Source organism: Erinaceus europaeus, chromosome 9 (genome assembly GCF_950295315.1).
Source record: "Erinaceus europaeus chromosome 9, mEriEur2.1, whole genome shotgun sequence".
In the NCBI taxonomy this organism is placed as follows: domain Eukaryota; kingdom Metazoa; phylum Chordata; class Mammalia; order Eulipotyphla; family Erinaceidae; genus Erinaceus; species Erinaceus europaeus.
This window is the reverse complement of record NC_080170.1, coordinates 69,814,305-69,827,478: the sequence shown is the minus strand read 5'-3', so window position 1 is coordinate 69,827,478 and position 13,174 is coordinate 69,814,305. Positions and strand designations below refer to the sequence as shown.

The window sequence follows — 13,174 nt, the reverse complement described above, 5'->3', positions numbered from 1 at the left end:
GGGAGTCGGGCTGTAGCGCAGCGGGTTAAGCGCAGGTGGCACAAAGCACAATGACCGGCATAAGGATCCCGGTTCGAACCCCGGCTCCCCACCTGCAGGGGAGTCGCTTCACAGGCGGTGAAGCAGGTCTGCAGGTGTCTATCTTTCTCTCCCCCTCTCTGTCTTCCCCTCCTCTCTCCGTTTCTCTCTGTCCTATCCAACATCGACGACAACAACAATAATAACTACAACAATAAAACAACAAGGGCAACAAAAGGGAATAAATAAATAAAATAAAATACTAAAAAAAGAAAATTAGACTTTATACATGACAATTACATGTCCCTCTTTTACTGTGCAGCTGAGCTGGACAATCCACTTCTGTGTGCACTACAACAAAATCTGTGCAATTTATTTATTTAATTTTATTAAATAGTGGAGGTGTGTCTGTGGTTTCTGCAATGTAATCGAAAGTGTGTATTAACTGCCCACCATAAATGTCTCATTTTCCCAAATTTCAGTGGCAATGGTATACATTTTTAAGGGAAGATAGGATACAACAGATATGAGATATAGAATTTCTGACTTTTTTTTTAGAGTGTGATTTTTAAATTTTTTTTACCTTTTTATTTTTTTTTTCTTTTGCCTCCCAAGGTTGTTGCTGGGACTTGGTGCCTAAACTATAAATCCACTGCCCCTGGAGGCTATTTTTTTTCTTTTGTTACCCTGGTTGTTTATCTTTGCTGTTGTTGCAGTTGTTGGATAGGACAGAGATAAATGGAGAGGGGAGGGGAAGACAGGGTGAGAGAAAGACAGACACCTGCAGACCTACTTCACCGCCTATGAAGTGACCCCCTGCAGGTGGGCAGCCAGGGGCTGGAACCAGGATCCTTATGCATTGTGCCATGTGTACGTAACCTTCTGTGCTACTGCCTGATCCCCAGTATTCTTTCATCTTCAGTGTCCCATTTTTTGCCCATGTACCCAACTTGTTATTAATTATTCACTTTTTTGTTTTCCATTAAAATTTACATAGGTTTGACTCCTGAGTTATATCTCATGACACAACCATAATGTTATACTGATCCATTCATATGTTAACTCTGAGTCAAACTCTCAGGTAAAATGATAGCCTCAAATTAAAGTGTTAAAAAAAACAAAAACAGTTCAGTTAGCAGATCAGTTTTATTAGTAGAACAACACCCTTATTTGTGTGATTTTGAAAAGTAAAGCAAGCTTTTCTTTCTAGTTTTAATTTTATTATAATTCTATGGCAAATGTTCTTTCTCTGAACTGATTGTTCACAACAAATAGTTCTGTTTTCTGAACTGATTACCTACCTCAATATGTAGTTGAAGTTCATGTCTAAAGTCATCTTCTCTCAACTTGTTCAAGTAATTTAAGATCCAAGTCAGTAAAGGCTGGAATGGCTTGTGTCTTATGGACTCTAGTCTGTTACATGCAGCATGGGATACATTGCACAGATTTTGTTGTAGTACACACAGCAGTGGATTGTCCAGCTCAGTTGCATAGTAAAATAAGGACATGGGATTGTCATGTAAAAAAAGTCTAATTTTCTGTAGTGTGTTCTTGGCTCACTATGTTCTATTTTGCATTGCTCATTTGAATTATTTCATGATAGCTGTGGTTTGTTTTTAAAGACATCAATGTCTTCTGTGAACTAATAAAACCTCTTTATCCTGTGATAACATAATGGAAGTTTTTATTAAAAGTCAGGTAACTCCTTAGGGGATCTACTTAGGGGTCTGGGACATTTTTCCTTAGAATAAGCATATGATTTCCCCATAAATCTGTGGGATTCAGAGTGTGTTTGTTGTGGTTGTGACAGCAAGAGTAAACAGTCTGCCATGCTATTGACTGGGAGCTGAATTCTGAGTTTCCTAGGGAGAGTAGCCCTTACTGAGGAATCAGAAGGAGGAAGGATGTGAGACACCTGGGAGGGTAAAGGTTCTGGGAGGATGGTCACTGTAGGACCTCAGCCTCTCCCTCAAGAGGAACACTAAGCCTTCATAAGACACTGAGTCTTTCTAAAGCCCACTCAGTCTGGTGGCCATTGATGCACAATGTGATCAGATTTTGACTGTGAATAAAGGATACTAGCCACTGACTCTTTGGTAATAAATTTCCCTGAACATCTGTTGCAGTCCACAGAGTCATCAATGATGGAACAGAGGTGGTAGCTCTGAACATACAAGCAGCCCCAAGAGATGAGTAGAAATGACCTTACTGTTTTGACTCTAGGGCCATTGTTGTAATATGTTCATTATTAACACTATTTTAGACACAAATGCTGAGTCATTGCTAGGATTCATGAACTGATCCATTAAATTATGGAACTCAAAGAGATAAATGTCTGAAGTAGAGAAGCCAAAATTTGACCTCAGTTATGTGACATGCTCAGCTGTACTTAGCACACTGACAAGGCTGCCTCTGTCCTTGGAGTCAGTAGGAGCCTCCTAAGCTGCACCATACTGTGTGTGTAATTCTGGAAATGCCTGCATCTATAGTGAGCCCCTTAGAGGGACCTACTATCTAGCATTACTTCCCGTTGCCTGCCTGTTCACACAATCTGAAGGAACCATCAACATATATTTTCATACCGTGTGCACTGAAACAGGTGTGCTGCCACCTGACCCCCATATTATTATTATGACAACTCACAGAAGACCCAGGCATTCTGAATAGCTCATACTTGTGACTTCAGTGAGGTAACATTTAGAAATAGCTGTTAACATAATTTCCAGTTCTAGAGTCTTCCTCAGCATTGGCATCAAAACAGGAATCCATAGGTATTTAGTGAGATTTTGTCACTATTGCCAAAAGCAGTGGAAGCACTCAAATCCTGAAGGACACACCCTAGAAGGACTATTTAGTTACTAAATAGGAATCAGCATCTTTGATGCTCTTGAAAGAGCTTTGACAGTTTGACAAGTTCTGTCTTGTATGTGTTCAAGTTACAGAGAGCAGAAGGAGCTTACAGCCCACTGTGCTGAGCTATCCCTTCATTGGATGAACTCTGTTGGCATGGGGGGGCATCCAAGCCAGTGACTACAAAGACATGCAAAGCAAAGGATGGTCAATATGATTTCTTTAGTGATGATTATGTTTATAGTTTCAGATGAGATTAGGCCTGTTCTGGGTGGTATGACCATATGTCATTTACAATTTTAGTACATTACCATCTCCCTGATGAAGTGCTTGTATAAAAACTGAGGAATAATTAAGCAGCAATGGGGGCTGGGTGGTGGCACGCCTGTTGTGCACACATGTTTCAATGCACAAGGACCCAGGTTCAAGCCCTGGTCCTCACCTGCAGGAGGAAAGCTTTACAAGTGGTGAAGCAGTGTTGCAGGTGTCTCTCTTTATTTCTCTCTCTCTATCACCAATCCATGTTGATTTCTGGCTGTCTCTGTCCAATAAGAAAAAATATAATTAAAAGATGAAATAAGCAGTAATGCATTAGAATGTAATACCTGGATTATAATGTAATCCCATCCATGAGATTGGCGCAGTGGTAAAATCCTGTAAGACTTGTGAGGAATGAACTGACAGTATGTGTGGGTCTCCTGAGGCGGAATAGGTGAAGATGTTAGTATTGGGTGTGAAGCTTCTCTGTCATTTAAACAGTGGCATGTAGTTCCTTGTCATGAGTGGAAGGTACTTGGTAGTTTTCAGATGTTTTTCACTGCAAAGCCTGGGCTGAGTGTCTCCTGTCTTTTCTCTCCTCTTTTTGCCCCATGAAGAAGGAGAACAGGCTGCCAGCACTCCAGTGCTTGTCTTCGGATCCAATGACCTGTATACTCCAAATTTAGGTAAGTCCCTCTGCAATACTTAGGTTATACAATACTGTGTCACTTGTGTTTATTATGAAAATGTTTTACCAGACCCTTTGTGTCTGGTTAATTTCACATCCCTCAAAATAACTGCCTGCAAACATTGTCCATCAGTATAGTTCCCTTCCTCTACCCTTTGCACAGGCCCCAACCCATCTGTCTACACCCCTACACACCCCACCCCTATCTGTCTCCCTTTTGTGTATTCTCCTTCAAGTGTGCTGAAATTGGCCTCAAGTTTATTAATGTTTCACCCTCATTTTTCTTTTCTTTCTTTCTGGAAATCCACTTATGAGATCATCTCACTTTGCCATCTTCTGGCTTATTGCACTGATCCTTGCTAGATTCTCTCATGTGTGGCATCAGACAAGATGTCCTAACAGCTCACATCTGAGTTGTATTCTGTATGTGTGTGCCTTTAAAGATAATACTGTAGAGCTCCCTGAAGAACTAGGTTCTTGGGTTGATGAGATCCAAGAGATACCAGTTAGGAAAACTCCCTGAATATGGATGACAGGGGTGTGGGGCATTGAGTTAGACCTTCTGTTTTTGAGAGTGTGAATGGGAGCTGTGACACCAGAAAGACAAAGAAAAGTATTTCAGTTTCCTTTTGTTCTCTCCTATTTTAGTGCCATGTAAGGAAGAATTCTGCCTTTAATTTCATTGCAAAGAGCTAGAATGGTCTGCTCTGCTTTGGGAATTCAATGTGATCACACATGGAGACCAGAAATATTTCTTGGCTACTTTAAATCATGGGGTCCTTGGATTTATTTAGATAGAAATCTCTAGGAGTGAAACAGGAAACTATTAGGGTGGGTTCAAATTGACCTGTAGTGAAAACATAGGAAACACAACTCTCACATGCATTTGGACCAGAAACACAGTTTTCTCATGTGCCAGGTGTGAGAGTTAGACACAACAATCTGAGCTCTGCTGATCATGGGCAGATGTCAGGTGCAGTTTGTGGGAACTAATCAATGCAGTGTTCATGGCACAGCTGGTTTAGAATGCCCTAAATTCCTTTGGCTGATAAGCCCTCTCATGGTCATTTGGGTTGGTCATGTGAAAGCAGGAGGGAGAGGGTGAAGAGTGATAATGCAGAGGAAGATGACAGGGGACCATACTTCTCTTCCTGGGAGTCTTTGTTTAGCAGACTCTGTATGGTGTTTAGGATCAGGAGTTGAGACATGGACAGAAAGTGCTGCACCTGCATTTATGTTTTCCTCTTTGTTCCATTACTTAACTAAGGCATAAGTTCTTTCCGAGAAGTGTTGGAGCCAGAACATTTGATACAGATAGTAATCAGGGATCTTAAATGAGGTTCTAATGCTTGGCCTCAGTTTCTCTGGGGTGTCTCAGAATGAGATGTCTTCCACTCCCCAAGGAAACAAAAATATTCCTGTCCTAGATTCCCAATTAGTACAGGAAAATGGACAAGACACTTCAAAATTCCAAATAACATTTCCATGAATGAGGATGGATTGGCTCCGTTCCTCACCTGTGCCCCTTGATGACTGATGTGGAAATCATATGTAGCTCACAGATATTCTCCATGGTGATGAAGCATCAGGCCTGTGCCAAGATGCAAAGTCCATGTCCTTAGTCCCCTGTCCACTAGTCACCCAAGTCCCCTTTCTGCTTTAACCACTAATAAGAGTCAAGCTTATTCCTCCAGATCTCCTAGTACCCAAAAATTTTATAGCATTGAAGAGTCACTGGTATCATTTCCTGCAGATCTAGCATTTACAGAGTTGTTTTTTTTCCTTCTCATACTGAAACTAATTGCTCTAAATGGTTTCACATGACAGGCAGAGGACTTAGGCAGAGATCCCAGGCTCAGCCAAGTGCACTTCTGCTTTTCTAGGTGTTTTGTTCAAATAGAGTATTTGTGTACAATTGTTTTGTGGTTTTACCGTTTTTGGTTAGGGGATTTAATAGATCTATATTCCCACTTTGTTATTCGTAGCATATATATTTCATAGCATCTTCAGGATTGATTTATTATAATAGCTTTATATTTAAAATATTTTATTTATTTTATTTTAATGAGAGACAGATAAAGAGAGAGGAGATACAGAGTGAAATACCAGAGCACTGCTCAATCTGACTCATAGTGGTACTGGAGATTGATTGAGACCTTGGAGCCTCAGATTTGAAAGTCTTATGTGAGAAGGTTTTATGCCTCCATATAGTCTGAATGACAGTGCAGAAGGATACAGTGGTCTTGGTTGAAAGCCTTTCTCATTGAGTGCTCAATATATACCTTGCCATTCTCTTCTGGCCTTGACATTATCTTCTTGCCTTTAGAGTTTGTGTGGAGAAATCAGATAATCTTGTGGGTTTTCCTCTGTAAGTGACTCTGTGTTTTTCTCTTTCAGCCTTCAGGATCCTTTCTTTACCCTATTCCTTTTCATTCTAAATATGGTATGTCTTGGTGTCTTTAGTTCTGGGTCAGTTCTGTTTGGGACTCTCTTGGAATCTTGGACCCTTATGACTTTTATGTCGTTTATAGAGTATGGAAGTGCTCAACAACTATCCTCTAGAATGCTATTTTCCCCTTCCTCTCTTTCTTCCTCTTGCAAGCCAGTTATATGTACATCACTTGTTTTCAAGTCACCCCATGTTTCTGTTGTTTTCTGTATCTCTTAATCTCTTTTTTTTTTTTCTTTTTAGTTTCCTCTAATTGATCCTTAGTCTTGCTAATTCTGATTTCTGCTTCAATTATTCTGCTCTCTTTCTCCTCTGGTGTTTTCTGTAGCTCAATATTTTGTTACCCAGTTCAGATATGTATATGTTTGTTCAGCTAGTTGTGCTCTTACCTCAGCTACTTCAGTTTTCATTTCTAATTACCTCCATGTAGTGTTTTCTTTGAGAGTCTCATTTGTTGTTTCCCCATTTCTGATATTACTTTCAGAAGCTTTCCTCAATCCTGTAATTATTGCATCTATTAGTGTTTGGATGTTTTCCTCATTCATATTTGCTTCTAGCTTTTTTGGATTTTTTTTCCGGGCTTTTTTCCTAGTTCATTTCTCCAATGTTTCTTTTTGATTTGACCATTATCTTTGGTGTGTTATGAATTTTACACAAAATAGCGCCAGTCATGCATGCAGTTGGTTAGTGTTCAGTACTTATAAGAAATTTACATAAATTTCCTGGGTGTTGATATTTATATATGGTGTGAGGTGGTTTCTGGTCGGTTGGTTCCTGGATCCTTGAAGCTGGTCGCCTCTGGCCCCTGATGTGCTTCAGTACTGGGTGGAGCTGTTAGTCTAATGTTGATACAGCTGCTTTTGCAATATGGAAGGTAAGGTATGTTCAAACTGAAGAGAAAAGTGGATTGGAATAGCAAGATGGCACCTCCTTATGTTGAGAATAGCTTTTACAGGCTTGAAGGGTCCCCCATCACTACTTTTCAATCCACTGATCACAATTCCCTGGATTGACTTGTGTCTAAGTAATGTACTTAAGAGTTCACAGTTGCAAATATTAGCAGTTGTTTTCCTTTTACCTCAATCCATGAGGTGAAGCACAATGAATTTTAAACCATTGTGATGTTGATGCAATTTTGTATGTTATCCCTGTGGGCTATGGGATCCTGAGGGCTTTTTAACTGTAAGTAGATTTTTCAGCTTAATCACTCACTGGAGACCAAAAGATAAAACAGGGTGAAAGATAAGATAGCACAATGGTTATGCAAGAGACTCATGCCTGAGGGTCCAAAATCCCAGACCCAATTCCCCTGTCCACTGCCAGCCAGACCCAAGTAGCACTCTGTGGCCCAGTGAGTTTCTGAATAAATTCTGGTTATATTTGTTGAGATTTGAGGTGATTCTTCACCAGTTTTCCTAGCTGATCAGGAAAACATTGCAAAATGGCTCCTACTTTCTAGCCACACTTCTTGACCACTGGGAGGGTAGATTTCATCTTGAATCACCTGGCCATTCTGTGACCTTGATACCAATATCGGGTTTCCCTGCTGCTGTTCCATCCTCTAAGGGGAAAAAGCAATGGGGACTCACAGTTGTAAATTAGCAAATTTTAGATGATTTTCTCCTCCCTTCAAAAGTGTTTCTATTGGTAAAACTCACACCAGAAGTGATAGGTCAGCTGGCAAACTCTGACTGGTACTAGCCACTCCTGAATATGCCTAGGAATCTCTCTCTCAACCCCTCTCTGTCAATAAGCCACACATTTTTGCACTCACCTGTGGCTTGGTGGGTATTTGAAGAGATCCTTGTCTTGTGGAGTTCTCAAGTGATCCTTATTGCTTTTCAAGCATGAAAGTCATGAGGCCTTCTCCCCAGCCCTGATTTTTTTTTTTAATAAGGGAAACACCTGTGGACTTTGGACAACTTCTCCACTCCCACTCCTCCTCTGAGAACTGCTGTTCTTTACTACATCTGTGTGTATTTCATAACTTTAGATTCTCCATAAAATTGGCTGTGGTATTTCCTTCAGAACCTCACTTCTATTCCTGAGCATGGTGTTCATTCATGTTTCACAAATGAAAGGTTACTAATCTTTGTAAAGACTTTTTTTTTGTAAAATGCAGTATGTCTTTGTCAGATCCCTGCTGTGGGACTTTGGTATGTTTCATGGCTTCACAATTGTGAATATTGTTGGGATGAGTTGTGGAAGGCATAGATCTCTTTTTAGGTACAAATGACATTCCTTAGAAGTGGATAGTTTAGTCAGTAGCAGTTTGCTTGATAATTTGGGGAATGTCCAAATGTTTTTCAATCTATAACAGGCTACCTGTCCTATTTGGTTGTTCACTTCAGTCAGATATAAAGGCCATTATGAATGTGCTGGGACAATGTGATCAGGTTTTGTGTTCAAAGAGATGCTTACTATTTTCTGTGTTCTAAGGGATGCCAATAGCTTTCTCTATTTTCATTTTTCCATGAATGTTTATTGAAGAGGAATCCAGCCCTGTGTTCACATATCCTCAGAAGTGGGCCATTCCAGTCAGGGACTGTCTGAAACCTCTGTCAGAGAAGAACAGTTTGATAAACGGTGTGTAGAAATGTTTTCATTGAATTGTTCAATGGCCATTTTTGTAGTATGTTCATTGTTACATAGTTCACACAATGTTAGACAATTTTCTGGAGTCATGGAAAGTCAGGAACTCAAACATATAATGTATAAAGTACAGAAGCCAAAATGTAAATCAGACATGTGGCCTCAGGCTGATTCTCTGAAATGCTCAGCTGTACTTAACACACTTAAAAGGCTCTCCCTGACCATGGGGACCCGCCCAGCTTGTTCCACAGTCTGTATGTAATTCTGACAATACCTGAGTCCACAATGAGCCCCCTCCCCCACTATCCTTCATTGCAAATGGACTTCCTGTTCATAGCCCCCATGGGAGCCCTCATCATATTAGTAGTGTGACAGATCACAGAAGATTCTGGGATTCTTGTCACCTCAAAGATATGACAATTATGAAGTTCCAATTAGAAATATCTTCACTTGTAATGCTAAGTTATATCTCAGTTCCTAACACCAGGTCATTAAGTGAATAAAGAGATATTTAGTGAGTTTTTTTCCCTTATAGCTGTGAGCAATAGAAAGGCTCAAATCCTGAGAGACATAGTTAGCAGAAATAGGAGCTCACAGCAACATTTTGTTATGAAGATGCCATCAGCATCATTGTCTCAGTGCTGTTGTGGAGCTGTAGGAGACAGAGCTCTGCTTTACACATAAGAAGATAGAGTAGCTGCTCATCCACTTCTAAACTATCCTGAAGCTCTTCTTATTTCACTGGATGCACTTTGCTGGGATAGAGGGACTTTTACACAGTGACTGACTGCACTGACGTGCAGAGCAAAGAATGTGCCAGAATAATAGTGTATCTACAATAATGACTTTCTACTTTAGTGTACTACAACCTCCCACAATGAATTGTTTCTCTAAAAACTGGAAAGTGATTGAGAAATACAGTTCTAGAATGTCTTTATGTAACTGGATCCTGCCCATGAATTTAGCTCTATGTTAAATCTGATAGAAATTGTGATAAAGGTATTGCCAGTATATGGTTGCACTGGGACAGAAAGACTTGAACATGACAAGCTGATGTAGCACTTAAGGCTTCTGGGAGATATGGCTAAGGACTAACAGTCAATAGTAAAGACTCCTTCCCCCCCCCCACAAAAAAAAAACAACAACAACACTGAGCTGGACCTCCAAAAAGCCACTGAGCTGATGCATCTCTCTTATTTGTAATGATGGCATGTAACTGAATCTCCTTTGTGGATGATTCTCTGCTATGGTTTCAGATTAAGTTTTCCTGTAATTCAGTGTCTCAGTTTTTTATTTATTTATTTATTTTCCCATGCCTGCCTCCCCTAAGATGCTAGCATTCAGTTGCTTGAATTTGCAATCATAATTATACCTCATCATTTTGAGTGTGTCTGGCTCTGCAATAACTTTCTCATTCATTCGTGTCTTTAAAGATTGCATTTTGGAGTCACTTGAGGATTTGCCCACAAGTGAAGAATTTCCAGGTAGGAACAGCCACTGAGGTTAGTCCTATTGGAAGGAGATACAGAATTTCTACTGCCATTTCTGAGGCCAGGAGTGAGTAATGAGTCAGATAGAGAAAGGAAATAACAGTGAGAATCAATGTGGGTATATATATTTTTTCATATTGCCTGATATCATAGGATGAAGAATTACGTCCTAGGTGTCAGTGCACAGTTTATATAATAACCATCTTTTCTTGCTTTGGTAGGTAACTAAATATCCTAAGAGTCCTATCTTTGCCTGAGCATTTCAATCTGTTGGTTATCTTGGTTATATTTGGTGAGAAATCCCTGAAATGAGGCACATGCTCATTAGTTTGGGTTTCCTCCTCACCTGTCATAGAAAGAATCTGAAGACACCATCTCTTTTTAAAATTTTTGGGGTTAATTATTTAGAGTAAACAATAAATGCAGTTGTTGATATAAGTGTAAAGTTTCTTAGTTTTCTGCAAAATGCTGTAACCCAATAGCTGAGTCCTCTTCCACCATCACATACCAGGACCTATCCCCCTCTTCTAGAGCCCTTTGCTTTGTTGCAATACACCAAACAGTTCAAGTTCTGTTTTCTGTTTTCCCTTTTGTTCTTATTACACAAGTCCTATGAGTGAGATCATCTTGTCCTCATCCTATTCTTTCTGTCTTGTCTTACTTAACATGATTCCCTCAAACTTCATCCAAGATGAGGTGAAAAAAATGAATTCTTTATTCTTTTTTTGTGTGTGTGTGGTGAAGTCTGACATTTATTTTATTTTATTTATAAAAAGGAGACACTTGACAGAACCATGGAATATATCACAGTTCTTTTGAATTAAGAGAAGGATGTTTTATAGTGTAAATTTCTGAAAGTTATCATTATGCTATTTGTTGAACTCTTTCCCTAAACATTGTATTTAAATAAAATTACATGATTAAGATAATTGAAAGTATCTGGGGAAATGCATGAATGACCCGTGTGTCACAATTTGTTTAGACTTTCTTATCCAAAAGCTAGTTTTATCAGGCCTACAAGAGGGCATGAGTTGACAGGGGATAAAGGGATGCTCAGTTTTGAAATAATGGGTTAGTTGCATTTTGTGTGTCTAGCTGAATCAAATATTTCATCATAGGTTGCCTAGTTAACTTGGGAATGTTATCCTCACCATTGTCATTGCTCACAAATATGAGCCCCCCCACTTTGCTAAGTTGTATACTTTCATACCTGTACATGTGTATGAAAGTAGTATTTTTTGAAAGTTCACTTAGTAAAACTATCTTAGTTTCTCTTAGTAAAACTACCTGTAGTTCATCCATTTTCTCCAAACTGGTGAAATATTTTTTCAAAGGCCAAGTAATATCCTATTGGGCATATACCCTATAACTTCATTTTCCAGTCATATTGGTGTGGTCACTTAGGTTTTATTTCACATTTTAATTATTGGTATGTTGTAGCTATGAATAAGCAACTGCATATACCACATAGTAGTGTTTTTGTTTCCTTTGGATATGTGCCCTGGAGTGGTATTATAACCTTCCAGTTGGAAAATGGACTGACTGTTGCTCTGTCCTTCTATCTCCATTAGAGGGTTCTGATACAGGTGTCTTCAGTGGTGGATCAGAGGGAGATGTGTCTTCATCTGACACTGAGGTAAGCTCACATGATATACAAATATTGTTACTTGGATTCTTTTAAAATTGAGTTTCACTTATAGAACTATGACTGCATTCATATTAGACTATAATGGTAAATGTTGTCTGCTTGGTTAGTAATAGTAGATGAAAATTAGTAGTGGGATGAGAAATTTTGCTCAAGAGGATTTACCTGATGGAATTAAAAGTATTGTGTTATGCATGTATCAGTGGACTTGAGATGAGGATCCTCTAAGGAAAGCTCATGCCTTTCCCTGGGGTCTGCTCTTGCTTGGTAGGGGCCAATTTGCCTCTATTTGGTTTGGAACAGTCACCTACAGATCAAATACACAGGACACAAGATGCTCAGGTGCTCACATTGTTTTCTGTTTTCGTTGCAGGTAGCACATACTTCTACCTCAAAGAGTAAGTGTTCTGGGCTTACACTCTTGCTGAGGACAATGTGAGGTCTTGGTTGGGGTGTGGGGGGTGGGCAGTCAGTGCTTGGTGGTGTCTTCACTCTGGAGAGCCAGCCTGGTCCCAGGTCTCTGGTAGGAATGGTGGTTGAGGAGGTGAGGAAATAGCACATTTCTTATGAAAGTGATGTTCAGACCTCTCAGTCCATGGAGACATATATTCTCTAAAATTATTTGCACTGGAGGTGGGTATCTCTACTATTTCTCTAGTCATATGAGTGTTTGTATACATAAAAGGGAGTCTGAGAAAGAGAGTACAGAAAACTAGAGATGTATGTTTCTCCAGGTGAGTTTTCTATTACTTCTCTGCAGTTTCTTGTGTATCACAGGCCCCACCCAACTGTGATCACCCTACACAGCTTGCCTGCTCTAATTGGCACTGTGTTGTCCTCAACACACTCCCACCTGGAGGGCTGGGTATTCTAGCAGCCAGCCAACTTCTAGAGTGTTGTTATGCAGCATGAATGAGTAAGGTCTGATTGCCTATTGGAATGAAATTGTCATCTCAGTGTGACTCGCAGTGTTCATGGCCTGGCTTATTGACCTGTACTTGTCATTTATTTGGGTTCTGAGTCAATGTGCAGTGGAGTCCCAGCCTCTTTCTGATAGCCTTGAAGTGCCTGAGCCTGCAGAGATACCTATATTTCTCAGTGTAAGGGTCACCTCAGTGCTCAGTCAGTGTAGAAATAAAAATATTTCCCCATAAATATTACAACATTCGAGTGGAAATGAACCT

At 39.8% G+C, this 13,174-nt stretch overlaps 1 protein-coding gene and 1 long non-coding RNA gene across 7 annotated transcripts in view; one reads left to right on the top strand and one right to left on the bottom strand.

Annotated features, from left to right (window-relative positions):
* LOC132540441 (uncharacterized) overlaps positions 1-13,174 on the bottom strand; it is a 143,835-nt gene that overhangs the window by 59,840 nt on the left and 70,821 nt on the right. The window lies entirely within an intron of this gene.
* The window catches only part of LOC132540435 (uncharacterized), a 53,590-nt gene that overhangs the window by 19,870 nt on the left and 20,546 nt on the right, over positions 1-13,174 (top strand). For 5 of the 6 annotated variants that reach the window (XR_009551622.1, XM_060198163.1, XM_060198164.1 and 2 more), the window contains exons 4-8: positions 3,744-3,812; positions 8,754-8,849; positions 10,289-10,339; positions 11,917-11,981; positions 12,364-12,388. Coding sequence is in view for 5 of the 6 variants with exons in the window: in XM_060198163.1 (XP_060054146.1) it covers positions 3,744-3,812; positions 8,754-8,849; positions 10,289-10,339; positions 11,917-11,981; positions 12,364-12,388 (306 nt within the window). In the remaining variant the exon portion in view is untranslated. The remainder of the gene's footprint in view (positions 1-3,743; positions 3,813-8,753; positions 8,850-10,288; positions 10,340-11,916; positions 11,982-12,363; positions 12,389-13,174) is intronic. The other variant, XM_060198167.1, reaches the window with a different exon arrangement.